This window comes from Rhamphochromis sp. 'chilingali' (assembly GCF_963969265.1).
Source record: "Rhamphochromis sp. 'chilingali' genome assembly, chromosome: 1".
NCBI lineage: Eukaryota > Metazoa > Chordata > Actinopteri > Cichliformes > Cichlidae > Rhamphochromis > Rhamphochromis sp. 'chilingali'.
In genome coordinates, this window is record NC_137929.1 from 26190539 (window position 1) to 26211472 (window position 20934).

The window sequence follows — 20934 nt, forward strand, 5'->3', positions numbered from 1 at the left end:
AACTACTCTGCAATTATTAAGGCTGTTTTTTTAATGGTTTTAATGCTTTGTATCTTGTTATTTAACCTAAACAAACCCCTAAAAAACGTCAGTGGATGGATTATATCAGTGGCTCTGACTGAAGTTTGGTCCGTTTACAGGATCCTGCCATACAATTGCATTTCTCCAAAACCATCAGGAACCCTCACGTTAACTTTTATTGAGTGTAAAAAGGTTAACGTTCATCCTCCAGCGTCACTGTGCTAATGTGTTTATGTCATGCTAACCATAGCTGTGTAGCTAGCCACCACGTAGCATCATATGCCAGCTAGCCAAACGTCAGTAACCCTACAAACGTGACTGCTGTTTAGTTTTCTGTCTGTCAGTTATATATGAAGTTATAGCAGAGCTGTGAATTTTAATTTTTTCAGAAATCTCTCAGTCACAACATAGTATATTATGTTTAGGTTGAAACTAGCGAGCTAACTTCCTGCTAACTTCGACCTCCGTTAAATTTCATAAATCCTGTTTTCACAGACGCCTGTATTTTAAACTTAATTGTTACACCTGGCAGAGCAGCCAAACTGATCATTTTATTAAAGATTGAACAATTTAGACAGTTTAACTCTCAGTGATGCCGCAGTGTTCGTTTGACGTTGGGACCTGAAGCGGAGTTTGGACCCAGAAACAGCTAATGGCGTCAGACTTAAAGACCGGATGATGTTCTTTCAAAGCGCAACATCAAATCAAATCAAATCAAATCAAATCACTTTTATTGTCACATCACATGTGCAGGCACACTGGCACAGCACATGCGAGTGAAATTCTTGTGTGCGAGCCCCACAAGCAACAGAGATGTGCAAACACAACAACACAAACGAGCAAAATACAAGAATGGCCAACCTGAAACTAATAAATATATGTACAATATATAATAGTGTATGCATTTCTGGATGTGTATACTAAATATTTTCCTACGTGTGTGTGTGTGTGTGTGTGTGTGTGTGTGTGTGTGTGTGTGTGTGTGTGTGTGTATACACATTTTTACAAATTAAATAGTAAAAAAATAAATAAATAAATAAATAAATAAATAAATAAATAATAATAATAATAATAATAATAATAATAATAATAAAATATATAAAATCTACAAACATGTGATAAATCTGTGGGTAGGGAAAGAGTGTCCGGTCCACCTCTCACCTCTGCTTCAGTCTATACGGATCTCTGTCCAAACTACTGGTACAATTGTGTTGTGGGTAATTTAGGCATCAAGCTTGCAAAAAGAAAGTGCATAGAGTGTACCTATTTTGATTTTTTTTCTCTAATGACTCCGAGAAAACTAAAGATGTACACTGTTTAATCAGTGACATTGGAAACAATGTGTTGTCCCTTTCCTCTCTTTCCTCAAATGCTGTCTCAAGTCATCTTTTTGTGAAACTATCTTCAGTCACAGTGAGCAGCTTTACCACCTTGTTGAAAACATTCAATGACTGACAATCTGACTCTTTGCTAAACAGTGTCACAGTTGCACCTCAGGCGACAAATGGCCTATTATCCTAATACCACACACACACACACACACACACACACACACACACACACACACATATAAGTAAGACGTCAGGATAGAATGAGTATTTAAAGCTTGTGTCTGTTATGTGAATGCACAAACACATGCTGACACATGTGCAGGCCGACAGCGTGACGTGTGCTCTGGCCCAGTTATGCGCACACATGCAGTGCATACACATACTGCAAAACACGCAGACAGAACCCAGTGATAATATTGCCTATCAACAGGTCATTCCTTACATGCCTTTTGGATAAACAGACAGCCAGAAATAAAGAGGGAGAAGGTTTGTGCATGCAGAAGAAAGGGAAGGAGAAAAACAAAGTCACTGGGAAAGACTTTTGTTTGTGTGTAAGCGCGTGTGGGAGGGAGTTAATTGAGCTGCCCCTGTAATGTCATTTGATCCAGAAAGCCTTATAAAATGTACAGACCAGACCACCATAACCGAGATATACCGGTTATGTGAAGAGATGAGTAAAAGGATAACAGTGAGATATTGCCTATATCTCACTATATAACAGAAGGGCAGCTTTGTTCACAGGATTTGTTTATGGAAATGTTTATCCATGACAGCAGATTACCATATCCATACTCCAATATCAAAGGAATAACTCATTATGATCCCATACATCTACATACATAACCACAGTCAGAATCACCATCATGCTGCCAATTCCCAGTTTATTGCTGAATGCCTAAAATGCAAAATCCAATATTACTAAACTAATGGCTTAAACGTAACCTCTAAAGTCAAGGAGAGGAAGGACGGATGTTGGAAAGCAATAACACATGAATGGGGGGGAAAAGAGATGGAGGATTGCTGATAACCACAAAGACTACAGGGATCAGAGTGAACAGGAGAAAACAGGAGACAAACAAGGCCAGGACAAATTGATGAAACCCATTTTGGTTGAACTAATGGGCCGGTAAAACCACAATAAGTGACACAAAGAGCTGAGGAAGAAACAGCAATTTAGAAAGACAGATGAAATATGTAGGAGAAGTGGGAGCGTAGCTATGTAGTGGTGTTAAAGTAGACAAATAACAAGTGTAATATCCATATTAGCACTCATGATGGTACATTAAAAACCCATTATGGTTAGAGTGGCTCATTTGTATTTGATCGTGTCCGAGTACTTCGGAGATGTGCGACAGTCTATTTGGCCGACTTTGAAGGTAATCAGTTTGTATGTGTGTAACTCTGTGTGTGTAAGACATCGAGTACGTCTCACCTGGCCAGCACCTATGGTCCAGTAGAGGAAGAATCCTTCCGGATCAACTTTCAGGTTTATCAGCGTCGGCTGTGTACTGTTAGGCTCCTAGGCGACAACAGAAATGCAGATGTTAAAAAATTGCAAACACAAAATAAAGGTCCAAGAAGAGAAAAAACACAATGTGCAACTCAAAACAGGAGCCAGTGTTTATTACAATGTGGGTCTTACTTTTTATAGATTTGGCCTTGAATTTGATGGGGTATTATGTTGGAACATTATCACAACACACAGTGAATTAAGGTCTCAAACACTCGCTCTCTGTCATTGTTTGCTAGTAAAAAAGTTTAAATCCTTCAAAAAGCTGAACTATCCACAGGGTAAAGACCTCTAAAGTACATTTCTGAAATGAAAAAGTGAGCCACGCCAGCGATGAAAGAGGATACTGGTATTACATCATGAGGCGTCAGCAGGAAGACTGGGAAACAACTATATTCTGTAATCTAAGATAAGCATGTAGCTTGTACTATAGCAGAATATAGATCATTTCAAAAGCTATGATTAATATTAATACGCTTGCAAGTACCTTGCTAACTAACTAGACATAAGCTGATAAAATAAATAACTCAACAGCATTGTAAAATTTGGTATTTTTGGCCAACTACAGCCAGTTTGTTGGAGTTTCAGCCAGCTGTTCCATAACATAAGGCAATCAGGCCCCACCAATATAGGATTTTAATATTGATACCAATACTGATATTTGGCGATTTCTTAATTTGATAAATAAGCTGAATTATTTTTGTCTATGATAGAAAAAAACAAACAGATTTGACTAACATTTGTTAAGTCTAGTTATTTATGTTAAACCTTAAATCATCGCAGCCAAATGACTATTTTTAAATGACTTTACTTAAAAATATAAATGTAAGTAAGTGTAAAATCTGTACTTGCATAGCAGAGTGTAGTATTTAGGTCAGTCTCAAATTGCTCTGTAGTATTTTTCATTAGTTTGTTTTTGAATTTGAATTTTACTTTAGCTTTTATTAGCCTCCGTGCTATTTATAGTTGTTGTTTTTGTCATAATATGGGTGCCGTTTGTCAGTGGCACATTAAAGACGTTCTAAACGGGGATCGGAATGTGAACGCTTGAGTCAAACAGAGTCCCAGTATCAAACATGTCTACTGATGCATCCTCAGATTGACTAATCAGACTATATTGAAAAGACTGTAGTCTAAAATTAAAGGCATGTTATATATATTTAATTTTGGGGGTTTTTTTTGTTTAACAGTTTTAATATAGTTGTAGTTAATTATAAAAAAACAAAAAAAAACAAAAAAACGTAATGTGTGAAAATAGTGAGAGGTATTTACCATTGATAATTAAAAAAAACAGTGATTAGGTAAAACACCTGAACTTGGGACTGCTTTCACACTTTAATCATTTACATATTTATTTACGAGGAAAATGCTGTAGAAAAGAAAGTCATCGCACATTTCATGGACTACATAACTCATTTGCTTATTGTTGAACCGGGACAGATACGCTTTGCTAACACTTTTCAAGGAAAATCACGACCCATCTGTATAGTAGCAGAAGAAGCACGGACTCAACAGATGGGAAAATCCTAAATGCTCGCTACTGACTGAAAGTTTGTTGTTACCATCAAAATTATGGCCAACCTACAAAAATAATAAGACCCAGTTAGTATAAAACTCTACTTTGTTTAACTTTATGACATTGTAGATGGACAGAAAGACAAAGGAAAGGACACCGTGTGTTTATGTCACATGTTGCTCAACAGCTGTTTTCAAGCTGGAAACCACAAACTTTAACCAGCATGACGATCTCATTCATGTGCAGCATAATGATGGCACAGAAGCCTGAATCAACATATCATTTGCATCATCATTATGGAGTCGTACGCAAGATACGATGACCACATGCACAAACACAGGCACACAAATACACACACACAGAGCTTCTGGCTGCGTAATTACAGTCACACTCTGGTCCAACAGACAAACACATTGCCAAGACCGCCCGGGAAACAGGGATGTTGATTCAAATTGCTATTAAAGTGACAGACTCACAACACCAAAGCATCAACTTAACAATATACTTCTCATAATCGGATTATAAAGAGAGAGAAGGACCTCCTGGTAACCACATAAAACTTTCTCACTATCAACTTAACAAAGGAAAGAAGCTTATAATTTCCTTAATGTGTGGTGAAAAACATATGCAGCTATCATGTGAGTTCAACAAAGCTGAAACATTAATGACTGCAATTTTAACTCAAACACAAAAATGAAGCGAACAGGAAAAAAGCACTAGAAGGCTTCCACACAAAAACAGAGTGGGTTGATAAAATAAGTGATGGAGGCAACTGGCAAAGACAGGAAAACTTTATGGGACTCCATAAAGGACTGTAGTCCTTAAGTATACTCTTGTATACTTAAAGTACACAATTTTTCTTTACATCTATAAAACAGTTATAAAACGGCTAACAATGCTAACAGTTTTCATTTATACTTTATATCCAAAAAAAGGGAATAAATGTGCACCATATTAGTTTAGTGTTTTCATTTAAACCCATGAGCTATCCAAACAACACATATCTTGTGATATATTGTTATCTTTCACCATCTGTTACCTTTGGACAGAGCCTGGCTAGTCGTATTTCCTGTTTTAGCTTTTATGCTAAGCAACAAATTTAGCGTCTAATGCTGGGCTTCTCGTGTTACCAACCCTAAGCAAAAATATTCCCAGTGTTTCCCAAACTCTTAAAATGTTCCCTTATAGACTCCTTGCAAAACATACATTACATTTTAAGCTGAACCTACCTTCATTTTAGGCTCCAAGGTTGGCTAACAGAGAGCGCAGGTTAGCAAGAGAGGTAAATAAAGGAGAAAGACAAAGGTTTAAGAACAGGATAGAAGTAGGTGGATGGGAGCAAGAAAAAAATGTTATAATAGAAAATAAAACAAAATGTCAGGAGAGGTAGCTGAAGTTAAATCTAATGCTGTATCTTAAATCAGCCTCATTTTTCTAACTTGACCACGCATAATGTCAGCCATTTTATTGTTGCTATAGTGACTAGCAATGACTGAGTAGACAAGGGGGCGATTTTAGACCCATCATCAGGCCTTAATAAGCAGCAATATGTTCTTTTAAAAGTGAGCTGCGTTAGCTTAGTTAGCAAGAAGCAGCTATAACACAAAAACACAGTCTGAAGCTCCAGCCAGCTCTAGAGATACCAGCAGTTACTGCTTCGCTCTGAACAGAAACTCACTGACAGAATAATTTGAATGCAACTTCAAATCGTGAAGTCAAACGTGCGCTTAATCACTGAACTCGTGACCTCTGCTTACTCACTGGTGCAAATGGAATGCTATACATACCCAATTTCACGCTGTGATTACCATCTTAAGGCTGTGACCTGATGTCATGGCCTCTTTTCAGCCGGTGATTGGTCAGAGCAAATGTCTTGCAGTGAAGCTTGCAAATCTCCAGCCTAGCTTTTGTTTGTGTATCTTATGTCTGCAAGACAACAGAACTGAAAACACAAACTAAAACTTCCATTTGGAAAGTCAGATGTTCCTAGTGCTAAATGACAAGCAAATATAATAAAAACCCAAAAACATTCAAACAAAAAAGCCAGTTTTAAAAGATTATACCAATTGTTGCCTTTAAATTAAAGATTTTGCTAAACTAAGGATCTATTCAACCTCACCAGCTAAAAATGATGACGGCAATAAGTGGAACAATATGACAGACCTGACAATGTTACCTCAGCTTCATGCTCTACTGTCCCTGCAAAGCAAGACTGGATATACAGCTAATCATTGCTAGCCTATGTTGTAATAAAACTGCACACATATTGTTAGTTGAAGACAATCCGGTCGTTAAGTCTGACGTCACTAGCCGTGTCTGGGCGTAAACTCCGCTGCAGGTCCATATATCCAACGATCACTATGGCATTACTGAGAGTTGAAAAACTGTCTAAAGTCTTTTATCTTTAATAAAATGATCAGCGTTCTGCTCTACCAGGTGTAACAATTGAGTTTAACATCCAGGCATCCATGAAAACGGAATTTATGACATTTAACGGAGTTAGAAGTTAGCAGGAAGTTAGCTCGCTAGCTTCTATCTAAATACAATATAGCATGTCCTGACTGCGGGGTTTTGGAAACAAATTAAAACGTACAGCTTTGTTATCACTTCCAACATAAATGAAGACAGAAAACTAAACAGCAGTGACGTTTGTAGGGTTACTGAAGTTTGGCTAGCTGCTATATAATGATGTGCTACGTGACCGCTAGCGACACAGCTATGTTAGAATAATATGAATAAGCTAACTTTTTTTCCACTCGATAAAAGTTAACGTGAGTGTTCTCGGTGGTCAGGAACAAATGTAATCGCATGGCAGGATGCTGTAAAAGGACCAAACTTCAGCCAGGAGAACAACTGAGATAATCCATCCACAATAGTCATTCATATACTGCTGCATAGGCTGGGCTGTAGTTACATCCTAAGGTTTTAAAAACTGAGCTTAAATAAATGATTAGCGGTAATAAAAGCTGAGGGAGGTCAACAGTGATCACTGACTGTTTTAGGAGCTTTTTGAGATTAAATTGAAGTAAATACAAAACATTAAACATGTTAACAACACAAAAGCCATATTAAACGCAGACTACTTTAGGCCCGGAAGTAGGATTCGTCACGTCATCACTTAACGACCGGATAGAAAGGTTACTACTTAGTACACTGAAGTGACCCTGTTCTCAATGTATACAACTTAGTATTAACAAACTCTATAGCATGACTACTGTGCACCATGAATATAATGAGCTGAGAAAACACATAACCAATATTAAATAACAGGCAATAATCCATGAATATGGTCAGGTCAGGTCATGTTTAGCAGAGACAAACAGAGACAGAATAATCAGGTTCACACATACACTGCATCTCAACTGCAAGCACACATTTTGTCATTGTGACTACAGTCATTATCAAGTCCGTATGTTTGAGACTGATGAGTCATCTTCGAAGTCAGTAAAAGCTGCAATGTTATTATTCCTCTAATTGTTAAAAACAGTAATAAAGTAGTAATATAATAGTAGTAAAGTAGCAATAATAAAGATATTTTTAAGCCATGTAGGGGCTTATGTGGTTTAGTTCACTGCCTGCTATCTGCAAACTATTCTATGCATTATATTATAAATGTCATATGTTAGTACCTTCTGTGCAACCTTCAGGAACAACTTGAGAAATTTTTCTGGAATTGAATGAAAGACCTGCAGCTGAAAAATAAGCAGCAGCCTGAAAATTAATGCACAATCGTTTCTAGGAAAACTTGATGCTGTATGCAATTCTGACAGGATTTTCTGATTAGGCAGACCCACCCCTTTTGCACCGAGATCCAGAGAGGGTGGGGAATATTTTAAACCATGCTGGAGACACCAGTGCAACAGGATGATGGAAAGCGGATTTCTTTGTTCACACAAAGAAAAGTACAGGTGCTGCTAATTTACATGCATAAGTGAGAGATGTATAAAGAGACCATCTTTGGTTTAAGCTTGGTTCAGATTGTACTGAAATGGGACTAAATATGAGATTAACTCTAAACCTTACTCGGGTTTTCTTGTTGACACTTGACTATCTACTGACTAATATATGCGCGGTATCTGTGTAATCTAGTGGGGGCAGACACGCAAGCACATACACATGATCTTTAGATTCAGATGACCAGAATTATAACAACATCACTATCAAGCCTACATGCAATACTACAAGTACTGGCTGGAGGATGAACCCAAACACACCCACACACACACACCAGTATTGGTCAAATATATTTGCATTTTAACGTCTGCTGGATTTTACATACCTGTTAGTTGCCTTTACAACTTGAAATACACACAGTTTCTTGTTTCTTTCACGGTTCATCCACTCTGACTCCACGTGAAGTCTGAAATACTTTCACTTAATTCTTTTGTTTAGTTGTTTTTTTCCTCCCTATCACTTAAATCAAGCTCGCATGCCAAACATTCTTTGGCCGTAGCCTCAAAAATGTTCGGATTTGACGCTTGGCTTGATATTTTTTAATCAGCGTACACTGAACGTCTTTGGTTTTGGGATTGTTGGATAGATAAAGTCAGTTATTTGCAGGCTGCAGTTAGGAATTTGTAGACCAAAAGATTAACGGTAGTGACAACAATTTGTCATTTATGCCTCTATTCTTTATCTGAAGGTGTTTTTTTATTTTTACAACACAAAGGCAAAGGTATTTTCCACCTGACATTAAGTGTAAAGGTTACAAAACTAACGAGGAAATCATTAGCACACGGGCGTGAATACACAGACACCATGTTTACTGTAAACACCCTATGATGTGTTGGTGTAAGAGGGGGATGGTGGCTCTATAATTGGACCTCACCCACTCCCTAATTAACCGCCATATGTAGGATCCCTCTGAAGTCTTATTTCCCTCTTTGCATTTTCATCGTCTCCGTGTCAATCGCTGCCTCGCTTTACTCGCTAAGCAACGTTTAAAAACATCTCTTCCTCCTTAATTGATTAAAGACCGTGTCTCCTTCTCCAGACTGCCTCCATATGCCCTGACCCAGTGACAAACACCGTCATTACCTGACCATATAATGTCAAACACACACAGAGTGGAGGGACCACCCCTGGAGCCGATGTCTTACACGGACAAGCTAATGAACACCTCTTGAAAAATCACAATGTGTAACAGCTCAGATGTTGAAAGCCAAATACACGTTATACTGCCTTCACCACAAATTATTGTGTGTGTGTGTAATGCCAGTCAGGAGAAAGCCATTAGTTGGAAACTGATAAAAGTGGCTTCTCCGGCTGCACCTTTGGTCACTGCAACTCTGTGTGTGTGTTTTGTAATAGCTTACGGGAGTGGTGTGTGAAAGAGGGCCAGCGTGCACTTAGTGCGAGTGTGTTTCAGCAGCTGCTTTGGCAACATGGTAAAAGTTGATGACAGTAGGTAACCTTTGGACTCAAGACATAGGAGAGCGAGGAGGGAGAAGTGAAGCCAGAGATGTGAAAGTATGCCATAGGATTAAATATGGAAGGAATGAAATAAGCGGGTCTGTGAAGATTTATTTAGTGTAGGTGTAGATGGCGTCTGATGGGCATACACACATACTAGATCTAAACACTAGATCTTCTCTTGAAGTCTTTTTAATATTTTGGTTAGTGCTACCTTCTTGCACATGCTCAGTACTTTTACGAGCACCGTTTTTCCTGTTTGCAGGTGCTGCACCATTTCATTTCCACGGGGTTCATTTAACTCTCATCTGATTGGGCTGTATAGGCAGCAAATGAACCACTAACCCTTCCGACGACAGAGGCACATTCTGCATACTGAACAATACCCAAGTGTGCACAGGTTTCACTCAGCTAAATAAAGTGCCAAGATCCGTTTTTGTGATTTCCCCCCCTACTGGCACACACACAGGACTGGCACTCTGTAGCAGTTTAATGTTCACTAAAAGAGAAAATTGTTGTTTGAAAGGCACTTGTCTGATCAAAGTGCCCTTTGAGAGTAAAGACAAAAGTGTTTGTCGTCGTCAGGAACGACTACAGTCCAGTCTGTGGCACAAAAAAAATTCTTGTTTCTCCTGCAAATGCTCTCCGCTCGACTCGACGGACCTACCGAGCTGAACTGTTTCTCTGCAGAGAACTTGCTTTTAACGCAAGCGCAAAGAATTAAGAGCAACACGAGAAAGCCAACTCCTGCGCTGAACAGATGACAGGCGTCTACATTCAGGGAGCTGATCGGACATGTGCCACAAATACAAAAGCGGCTGAATAATCTGAATGTGGAACAATCACCAGATTTGCACATCACACTATTCAGATTAATGTGCATCAGAGCATAAACAGTTACACCCTCGGCAGTCTTCAATCAGCCAATGTCCATCTCTTTGAATCATCCCTATAACCTGATCCAATTTCAACAGTCTGCTTGTCACAGTGATTTCTAACAGCGCTACGCAGGCCAAGTGTATTTCTATTCCTCGATGAAAACAGCCAAGAAACCTTGCTGCGCAGTAAAATGGTATCACATAGTGATGCTCAACTTTCCTGAAGACTAACATTGATTGGTCAGTTCATCTACAGGAAAGATCCATAGTGGTGATACAAAGTTTTCACATTACAGTGGTTCTAGTACTTTATGTGCTTTATGAGATAAAGGCCATCTAGGACCAAAAACTAATGGTGGACGATTGGATACGGCATGACATCTGACCAGACTCAAAACTCACAAGACACAAGACAGAAAGAGGGAAATACAAGAGGAGGGCAAAGGGGAGACTCGTCTGAAAATTAAGGAAGAGCTTAGGCAAAAGACAGGAAGAAGATAGATGAATAGGAGGAGGAAGAAAGATGGCAATGACAAATGTGCAAGAGATTACATACAAGATAAGAGACGGCAGAAAATGAAGGTAAAATTCGTAACAGAGTCAAAGAGGAGAAGGAGACGAGATGCAGAGTTCAGATGGCGGTCCCAACACTTCACATGTGGCTGTGGTTGACCTTCCACCTTTCTCTCTCCCTCTCCATCCAGCCCTTGTTTCTCACCACTCTGTCAGGATGTCAGCAGCGTTTGTCGACACGGTGTCGGGCCCTTCCCGCGATTCTGCGCATCCGTTCCTCCACTTCTACTCCTTCGCTCCTGCCTTCACTCTAATCTCCCAAACATCTGTCTCATAACGGCAATTTGTGGCGCGCCGCTTCCGCGCATCAATCGAGAGCCAAACCAAGATATCCACTTTGTGAAAATACTGGCACACAGGAGCGATTGGCACAATAGTGAAGCTCATTGTGCTCTCCTATAAAAGGACAGGACGACTCTGCTCGTGAGAGAGATCGGTTTTTCTGGTCTGAAATGTGTTCATTTTAAACACGGCCTTTCACAAACATGTCATTGTGAAACCCTGGTTTGCATCTCCAGCATCGTTAGAATTCAGCGTTGAGACATGAACAGCAAAGGGTCTATTTGAAAACGGAAAGGAAGCGTGGCTCGACAATATCTGATCTTGTTTTCAGAAAGCAAAGATCACCCTAGAATGCTGTGGCAGATATTTCCTATCAGAGCTGCAGCGTGCGACTGGATACGGTCAGGCTGAAATGCAAACCTTTACAAGAAGGTTCAGCTGATAACAGTTTTACTTTCATTTAACATGCTAATAGATTTCTTGCTTAATAGATTATGAGTAATGAGCAATTCAGGATACATTAAAAACTAAACTATAAAAACTTCTCTTATCCAACGCAATGGATGCACACTGATTGGGACAATTATTTAGGAAAATGATGGTTGTGTGTTGAAAAAGGTTGACTTTCATTGGCTATAAGGTGAAATTCAAATAAGCCAAAGTGCAGACTATGTGCATTTCTCTTCATTTTTTAAGCTGAAAATACAACTCAGTACTACAAATAGACATCCCATCCCCCCAGTAAGCAACTGAATATCGTCTTGGAGGCAATACCCCCCCTCAGTCACTTCCAATATTGTCTCCATTTGGCACGATCAGCCGTACTGGCATTAGCATATACGAACTTCGCAAAAAAACTCAAACTGTTAGAGCAATTTTTCAGACATTTTTGAAAACGCTTTCATTCCTGATGTTTTGATACAACAGGTTCCAAGTATTTAAAAACTACTCATGTGACATTTCTCACAATATTGTTTTACATGGGAGTTCCGCAAGGAAACGTTTTCGGTCAACTGCCTTTTTTTTTTTTTCTAAAGTTTTTAAGTACTTAAAACCTGAGTAAGTAATTGTTTTATATGTTTTTGATGCAGTGACTTTTTTCTTCTAAAACACACCCTGTTCTTTAGACCTTTAGCAACACAAGTGTTAGAACTCTAATCCCTTGAAAATTATGAACAAAATTTTAAAAAGGAACTCAAAAAACATCTATAACAACATGTCACAACATCTCACCCAGCCTCTGTTAGTTATATAGATGCAACAAATTCCTCCTGCCTCCCATTTTGGTGTCTGACCTCAAAGGAACTCGCTAAACCACTACAGGAGTGTGATTACACCGAGCTCACCTGCCTTCCTCCTCTCTGCCTTTGCTGACTTCCTGTAACATGTCTTGGCATGCTACCACCACCTGCACTACAGCGAAATAGTTTGATGTAATAACCAAAATATGAATCAATCATGCCTGAATTAGTTTTCAGGCATGAACTCCAGGGGAGGGGTGAGACTCGGGTTTGGATGGTGTTCATAGCTGCCCATTTTTCACATGTAGAGCACAACAGAAGACATTCTCACTCCTGGAAATGATATGTAGGGTAGGGCATGCCGGGGGGCAGGACACATGATACTGTCTTGGTTGCTGTGAAATCTCTGGATGATTAGCTGCTCTATCCTCACATGTGCAACTGGACATCATCCAGACTATAGGTAGCTGGCAGCTTGAAGATCAGTCCTTCAGAATGCATCAAAAGTGTTTATTTAGACATGCAATTTCTGTTGGGCAATCTCTAAAAAAAAACCTCAGGAGGGCCACAGTGCATGGATGATTGCAGCTATATAAAAACAGCTCTATAGAGCTAATGGAGGCCAAAAACTTTAAAGTGGTTCTGTTATATTATTTTTTTATTTTGTCATGTATAGACTAATGTCTAATTAAAAAAAGACTAATGACTATGTCTTTTTTTAATCCATTTCTTTGTACATAATTTTAATCTCTTGGAAAATCCAGTTGATTGATTGGTCGGTTGATTGGTCTTAGTCAGTGGTAAGATTCATGATTTGATTATCAAATAAAAATGCACTCGACTGCACTCTCAAGCCAGTGGTGTCAGAGCACAAAAAACAGTGCGAGTGCAACACTGGCATGAGTGCCACCGTGCGTCATCCTGGATGCTGCCGCGCATGTTTGAGCTGTTGATGTTGTCTTGGACATCCATGAGCGCATCATGTCTGGTCTGATAGGCTTCTGTGAATATCTGACTGGACAGAGGCAATGTGATGAGGTGCTCCAGCATGTACACCGAACACTATGCCCGTTTCACCAGCACAATGGCCAACGATCAGGAGTTTATCCAGATGATTGCTTGGCCAGCATTTAGTCTCAGTAGGTTTTCTGTTGAACACGCCAGAACATGCTGGGTCATAACCAAGTTTTAGGCTGCACTTATCCAGGAATGGAGAGCAATGCTTCAACAACAGATCCAGACAGTTTTGCAGTCCACGTGCTATCGTCACATGCATAAGAGCCCATGCCTCACATTAAACTTATAGTGTTGGTCTATAAAATCTATTTAAAACACAAACTACAGTTTTCTTTTGACTAGCACATACTGTTGCCATGGTGGGTGCTTATATTAAGCACTTATAGGGGGAGGAAGCTACAATGGCTTGTTTCAGACAAAGGACGAGGGGGCTGCACCAAGGTTTCATAGTTTTGCACGAGTAGAAAAACTTTTATTTCGTCAACAAATAAAAATGAGATGAAAACATTCCAGAGAGACGAGATCCAATCTCTCACCAGTAAACCTTTACACTTTATATTTTAGTCAGATGAATCGACTTTAGATCAAGTCTACTATAATTTTATGATATTTAGTTGAGTAAAAATGTAAAATTTAAACAGTTAAATTATGACTGAAACACAATAACATTACAGTCAAAAGACTATGACTTAAAAAAATATAATTATAGTCGGAATTAACACAGATAAGCATTATTTTAAACAACGAATCATGCAAAGCTACTCTGAGAGGTTATTATAATCAGACCAACGCCATTTTCAGTTGATTTTCTAAACTAAGCACTAAACAGCCTGCAGATATGATGGAGGTATTGAGCTCTTGGCAAGTAAGCAAATAAGAATATTTCCAGAATTCAAACTATTGCTTTAACAACCTGAACGGGAATGGGGTATTATAACTGAGCAGACCACGGAGTCATTAAAATTAAACAGACTCACAATCATCCAAATATCATATTTGGCTTTTGATATGATGTTTAACTTTCATGACTTTATCCAAAGCACACAGAAGTGTACTTCAAACTAGATTAGAGTAATGGCAACCGCAGAAAGAAACGCCTAGATGGAATTTCTGAATTGTGAACAAGTGCTGGCTGTCAGTTTGGTTTGCCAGCACGGTCCTGATAAACACAGAGGACAACAGCAGCTTTAAGTTTCTTCAGCTGTCACCAAGATTATAGTTCTGCGCCCCTATAAGTGAACTGCTGTGCAGTATTTCAAGTCTGACAAAATAATCCCAACCAGATTGTGGGAAATGAGCCCAAAAAGCAAGCATTTTATGGTCCAGCGTGCTTCACTCAACTTACAGGGTTTTGAAATGGAGCCAAAACCTGTAATCCCAAAATGATGCCAGGTTCCCAAACCTCTGTACAATTAATGAGCAACTTGTGATTCCATGGGACTTTGTTTACAAGCCCAAGTCTGCTTGTAATTATGCAACGTGAATATAAACAAGTCCACAAATTTCGGAAAAAGTCTACTTGGCCTATTCATTTTGGCAATGACCAAAGCGAACATGGAAGCGTGTGCTCTAAAAACAAGACAGAAAAAAAAAGAAAAATCGATTGAATGAAACGTGCAAACACTCTGCATAAGAGGCAAATGTTAATGCTGTTAAAGTTATTTCTTTTTTTTCTTTTTTTAATTGACTCTTAAGATTCATATCAGCACACTGACAGCGATCCAAGCAACTCTGTGGACAAACTGTCTGTCTCTGTTTGTTTAATTGGCTGTTTAGGAGGAATTTTAACCAAATTCCAGTTGGAATTTGTCTAAATTGAATTGTGGCCAGGCTGCAGAGGGCAGAGCAGCTGCAATGGTACAGTCAACAGACGGACCAAGGGAGAGTGAAGGAAAATGGTTTGGCTCTGGAGCCTTTACAACAAGCTCAAACAGGAAGTCATTCAACACAAAACGCACACCCATGACAAAACAACCACGCGTGCACACAGAGCACGTGCGCTTGTGTGTGTGCGGACGAGCCCGATCGCAGACGAAAGAGGGTCAGTTTGGAACACATTCCTTCCTCCCCCGAGCATGAGTCAGTATTTGTGTGTGTGTGTGTGTGTGTGTGTGTGTGTCATTTGATGTGCCTACAGCAGACTTCCTAAAGGCCATTCAGAAACAGAGCTAAAGAAATCTAAAAACAATAAAAGTGGAAGAGAATACAGCAGCTGAATGGGTGACGTGTGTGAAATACAAGAGAGATGAATTAACGGAGGAAAGAAAGAGAGCGAGGCTGAAGCTTGAAGGGATGGTGAGGGAAGAACAGGATAAAAATCAGAGACATGTTGGGGAGGGACAAAGTAATGAGGAAGAGAGGAAAAGAGGGGGGTCGAATGAGGGTTTTTCATATAAACAAACTGTACCGCCCTCAGGCACTTTCTGTATATGTGTGTGTTTCCTAATGCTTATCTCAGTTTGCTAAGTACTTAAAGGAATACACCAAGTCTGTGACACAGCTGGCTTAAAACTTTGGCGAACATCACTCTGAGAAGAGAAAAATCACATTCAATATTCTTAAATATCGCAGTTAATAAATGACAAGCAACCACCAATAGTTACAAAACTACTGGCTCGCTATTATTTTGGATTCACGCTCAATTTAAAGCAGATGACGTCCAGTTTAAACACACCTCTGAGGCTTTAAATCTGGAAAGCTGCATCGTTCTGTTTCTGTGTCGGAAAAGCAAAAAAACCAACTTTTAAATCAAACACAATCAAATCAAAGCCGCACGCCTACATTTTCTTGTTTCCATTCCTAAACTTTGAAATATATTAATTATCTGACTGAAATGATTTTTATATTAGTACAATCAGGATGACTGTGTGTTGGGTGGGTCATTTTTGCCTGATTAAATGTTCAAAGACGCTGTGACAAAAGACTTTAAAGCCTTTTTGTTATTTCCCAGTAAAGATGAGGGCAGCTCTTTGTGCGAAAACAAAACATAACAAAAGAAAAAAAGAAGGGAAAATAATTCAACAAAAATACTGATATTTCAAACATTAATTGAAATATCAGTGTCGACTCATAAGCGGTGCATTTCTTCATTTTTTAAAAAGTGTAACCACAGGAAAACTTTGGGGCAACTGCGCCCCGAAGACCTTACTAATCGGAAGGTCGGTGGTTCATTTCCCGGCTCCTCCGGCGTCTGCATGTTGAAGTGTCCCGGGGCAAGTTAATGAACCTCAAATTGCCCCATTGAATCCTTCAGAGTGTGTGTTAGGAAGTACTTAAAGGCATAGAGTACAGCGCAGTGGGAATGGGCTTTGAGCGGTCGGTCAGTGCAGGATTCTGCAGACCTCAGCTGGGCTGCCATGTTCTTTTTAGAGAGAATAAGCTTTCTCCTGGCAACCCTTCCAAACAAAACACACTTCTTCAGTCTTTTTCTAATTGTACTGTAGTGAGCTTTGAACATTTGTAATGCTAACTGAGGCCTGTAGACTCTGAGATGTAACAGAGTTTCTGCATTGCACTGCACAGTCTGACCTTGGGGTGAATTTGCTGGGATGTAGTTTCCTGTGGAGACTGTGTTACCCTTAACGCACACCTAAATGCTCCAGATCACTAAACTGCCAAAGCATCTGCTTTTATTCAAATGAAAATACCACTCCACTAACCATTTTGTCATTTACTAGTCCAAATATGCAAAATGTGCTTCTTCTTGAAGAGTTTCTTGCAATGGATAAATAAAACTCATCTTATCTTGTGTCTGGGACAAATAAAGGCATCAATTTGGAGACAACTGAAAGAAAATGAATGCTGACTAACTGCTTTAAAACTGGTAACCTTCGTTTTTCCAGCTGTTTATTCTCTAAAACATTAGCGAACCGGCGTGTGTGTTATCTGTCCACTCAAGATGCCCATTTTGTCCCACTCGTACGGCAACGATGCCCAATGTACAATAACAGGCAGCTTCAAATCCTGCCATCGTAAAGCTGACACCAGATAATGTTTATATATTGATTTTGGTGAAATAACTTGCTATAAAACGGCTGTTTGCTTTAGCCCTATATTAAAACGAGAGGAAGGTGCAGCAGCGCAAAACACACACTAACTCTTCGTGTTTTGTTAGAGAACGAACGGAAATCAAAGGGAGTAAGTTCAACAGCAGTTTGTCAGCCTTGAAGTTATTGCTGAAAGAATGCGGAGCTGAAAATATGCACAAAAAATACCAAACTTTTACTTGCTTTAACGCAGCATTTATCGTGCTGTGTGGAAAGGGAGGAAACTGAGATGCTCGTTGACTCTCTGCTGGCTAATTAGAAGCATCTTTTTCACTCACAGTCTGACTGTGTGAAAGAAGCCGACCCGTGTTCCTGAATAAAAGCACCGAGTCTCTCGCTTTCTTTAAATATTAATTCAGTCTGTTTCATGTCTAAGAACCTTTCTGGACACCGACTAGCCAGAGGCTTTAATCTCCAAACTCTCAACCACAGTCTCACTTCGCGATGCCGATTTTAATCCTCAGAGCAAACGTGCAGAGCGCTCCTCTGCACGTTTTAGTAGCAACAGGCCCTCTTGCGTCGCCGTAACTCACTTGTTGACAGCGAAGGGAAAAAAAACGGAAAACAGAGAGGAGCGAGAGACAGACAAGGGCACGCACATATTTTTAAGTGTTCACACACTTAATAAGCGGTATAACCATTTCCTGGGAATTCCCTTTGAGAGACAGAGAAACAGAGAGCTAGTGTGTGAGAGAAGGGAAGGAAATCAAAGGGAGTTCAATGCGTTGCGTGACGAGACACTTTCCATGAAGGCCTGAAACATACACACACCATTTTATTGTGATGACATGTCGGGCTGTGTTGCTTATAAGTTGTCTTACTTTCAAACACTCTTGTGGTTCTTTTTCTTTTTTTTCACCCTGTTAAATTGCACTTGGCTGAAAGTTTCTCTGCGTCTTGTGTGTCAACACAACTGCACCATGTCTGCAAAGTGCTGCTATGATAACGGCTTTATTGGAGCTACACACCTGCCCGGCAGCGAGATTGTTGATGACCTGCACCGCACATGGATAAACACACTGTGGTGTACACAGTGCGAGCAGCTGTAATATAAATCCAACACACAGGGCCTGCAGACTGAGCCCTTCAGTCAGCCACTCCGTTAATCATTGATGGACGCCCAGACACATGGACACACACAGGTCAGTGACACAGGCTGGTGTGTGTTTAGGTTTCCCCGTACACACTTCAGAAACAAGCAGAAACCAGAGGGGAGAATTAATCACAGAAAGAAAGAAAAACAACATTGATTCCAAATAGATGCAAGTCCTGCAGAGACAGGTGCCTTCTTCCTTAATCCCCTGGGAAAAGGAGGGAAGGTGGTGCAGAGGTGGGAAGGAAGAAGAGGGAGGGGAGTGTGTGTGTGTGAGAGAGAGAGAGAGAGAGAGAGAGAGAGAGAGAGAAGTCTGAGCTGAACCGGAGCCCAGGGGGAAACCGGCTTGACAAGAATTCAGCACAACACTCACATTCAAGCACAGACTACATGGGGAACTTTTTTTTGGCTGGAGTATCTGATTAACGCACACATTTGCATATAAAGTGCGCTGCTGTGTTGAGCACAGACTGTGCACATACACCTGTAAATACATTATTACATCTGTGTCTACATCTCAGCCACACGCGCGCGCACGCACAGGCACGCGCGACAGTGGGCCTACTGTCAAAACTGTCATGTTGTCCCTTGTCGTGTCTTTTTAGTCAAAGCGTGCCGCATCAGGACGGCCGATCGCGCTCGTGTCGCTTCAAGGTCTTTTGCGACACGCAAACATAAATGGCACACTATTATGCGTTTGCGCTGAAGGAAACTTTCAGACATTTCATTCTCACCTCGTCCCACTTGACGAATTTGCCGCCCTTCTTCAGCTCTTCGTGGACGGCCACGGGTTTCAGCTGCAGCGCGTGGACTCCCGGCTTGGCCCCGGCCATGACAAGGGACTCCCAGCCCGGGTGTCAACGCCTAAACCCCGGCTACGGCGACTTGGAACTCCTCGGAAGGAACAGAAGGCTCTTCCTTCCTGCACTTCCAGCCCCAGAGCTTCTTTTACTGTTCTTCTTCTTCTTCTTTTTCCGGGGAGAGGGTTAATTGAAACACCGAGCGAGGAAGGCAGGGAGGGAGGTTCTTAAAAGTCAGGCACTGTCCTTAAAAGTTAGCGAGCCTCCCCGAGAGTTTGAAGAACATGAGTAAAATCCAGACTAAAGACAGGACTCGGGTTGTTTCAGTGCGCACCGCCGCCGCCGTGTCTTGTCCGCGTCCACGCAAAGCGGTGACGCGCCTATAATTCCACTTTTTAAAAATTATAAGCTTTGATTCATATATTTGTTTATTTGTGCAGAATCCTTTAATCACGCACTTGAGCCCTTGGAGAGATCCTTTCCTTCCTTCCTTCCTTCCATCTGGTCGACCCCTCTCTCCTCTCCCTCTCGTTCCACTACCAACTTTCTCTGCTTCCTCTCTCTCTCCCTTGTCGCCTCCGACGCGTTTTTTTTTCTTCTTCTCTCCTCCTCCTCTCCTCCCTGCATGTTTTCTGTAGGAAAAAAAAGAGAGGATTTTTGAGAGGAGAGAGGGACGGCGTCAGATAGCGCTGAGTGAATGAGAATGGGGTGGAGGGAGGGGGGGTGTAGTAAAATGGGTGTGTTTTAATTCAGTTCCTCTGCCTGCTTCTCTGTCTCCTCTGTACAGCATGCATGCAACAAAAGCTCAGAGAACACGGTCCAGCATATCACATATATGCACGATTGTTCCTGTTCCATGATTCAGCATCTCCAAATCTCCCCAACTCCATTCAATCCTAACTCTGCTTCCATTACACTGGGAGACCTGGAAGTGTCATATTTAAAAAATAATGACCCTTTTTTAGACAGTTTGGTCCCTTATTTGAAGTAAATCTACAAACTTCCCATCGTGCAAATTCAAACTGTCTTCCGTTAACGTTATGCTTTTCCCTACATTTACCTCTAAGTTCATATAAAACATGGCCAAGGTCACGGTAAGGTCATCTCAGGTTCTTCTTGCTTTGAGCAAAGAAGCTCCGCCCAGCTAATGTTCCAAGTTTCTTTTTGCTAGGCTAGGGTAAACCAATCAGAACCCCCAAACCAACCACAGGCAG

General features: G+C 40.5%; 1 protein-coding gene across 2 annotated transcripts in view; it reads right to left on the minus strand.

Moving 5' to 3' along the window:
* plcb3 (phospholipase C, beta 3 (phosphatidylinositol-specific)) overlaps nt 1-20418 on the minus strand; it is a 56644-nt gene extending 36226 nt beyond the window's left edge. For both annotated transcript variants that reach the window (XM_080875343.1, XM_080875342.1), the window contains exons 1-2: nt 19655-20418; nt 2785-2871 (exon numbers count right to left, since the gene is read on the minus strand). In XM_080875343.1, the coding sequence (XP_080731469.1) occupies nt 2785-2871; nt 19655-19753 (186 nt within the window). In that variant the 5' untranslated portion in view covers nt 19754-20418. The remainder of the gene's footprint in view (nt 1-2784; nt 2872-19654) is intronic.
* Between the last annotated feature and the right edge of the window lie 516 nt (nt 20419-20934).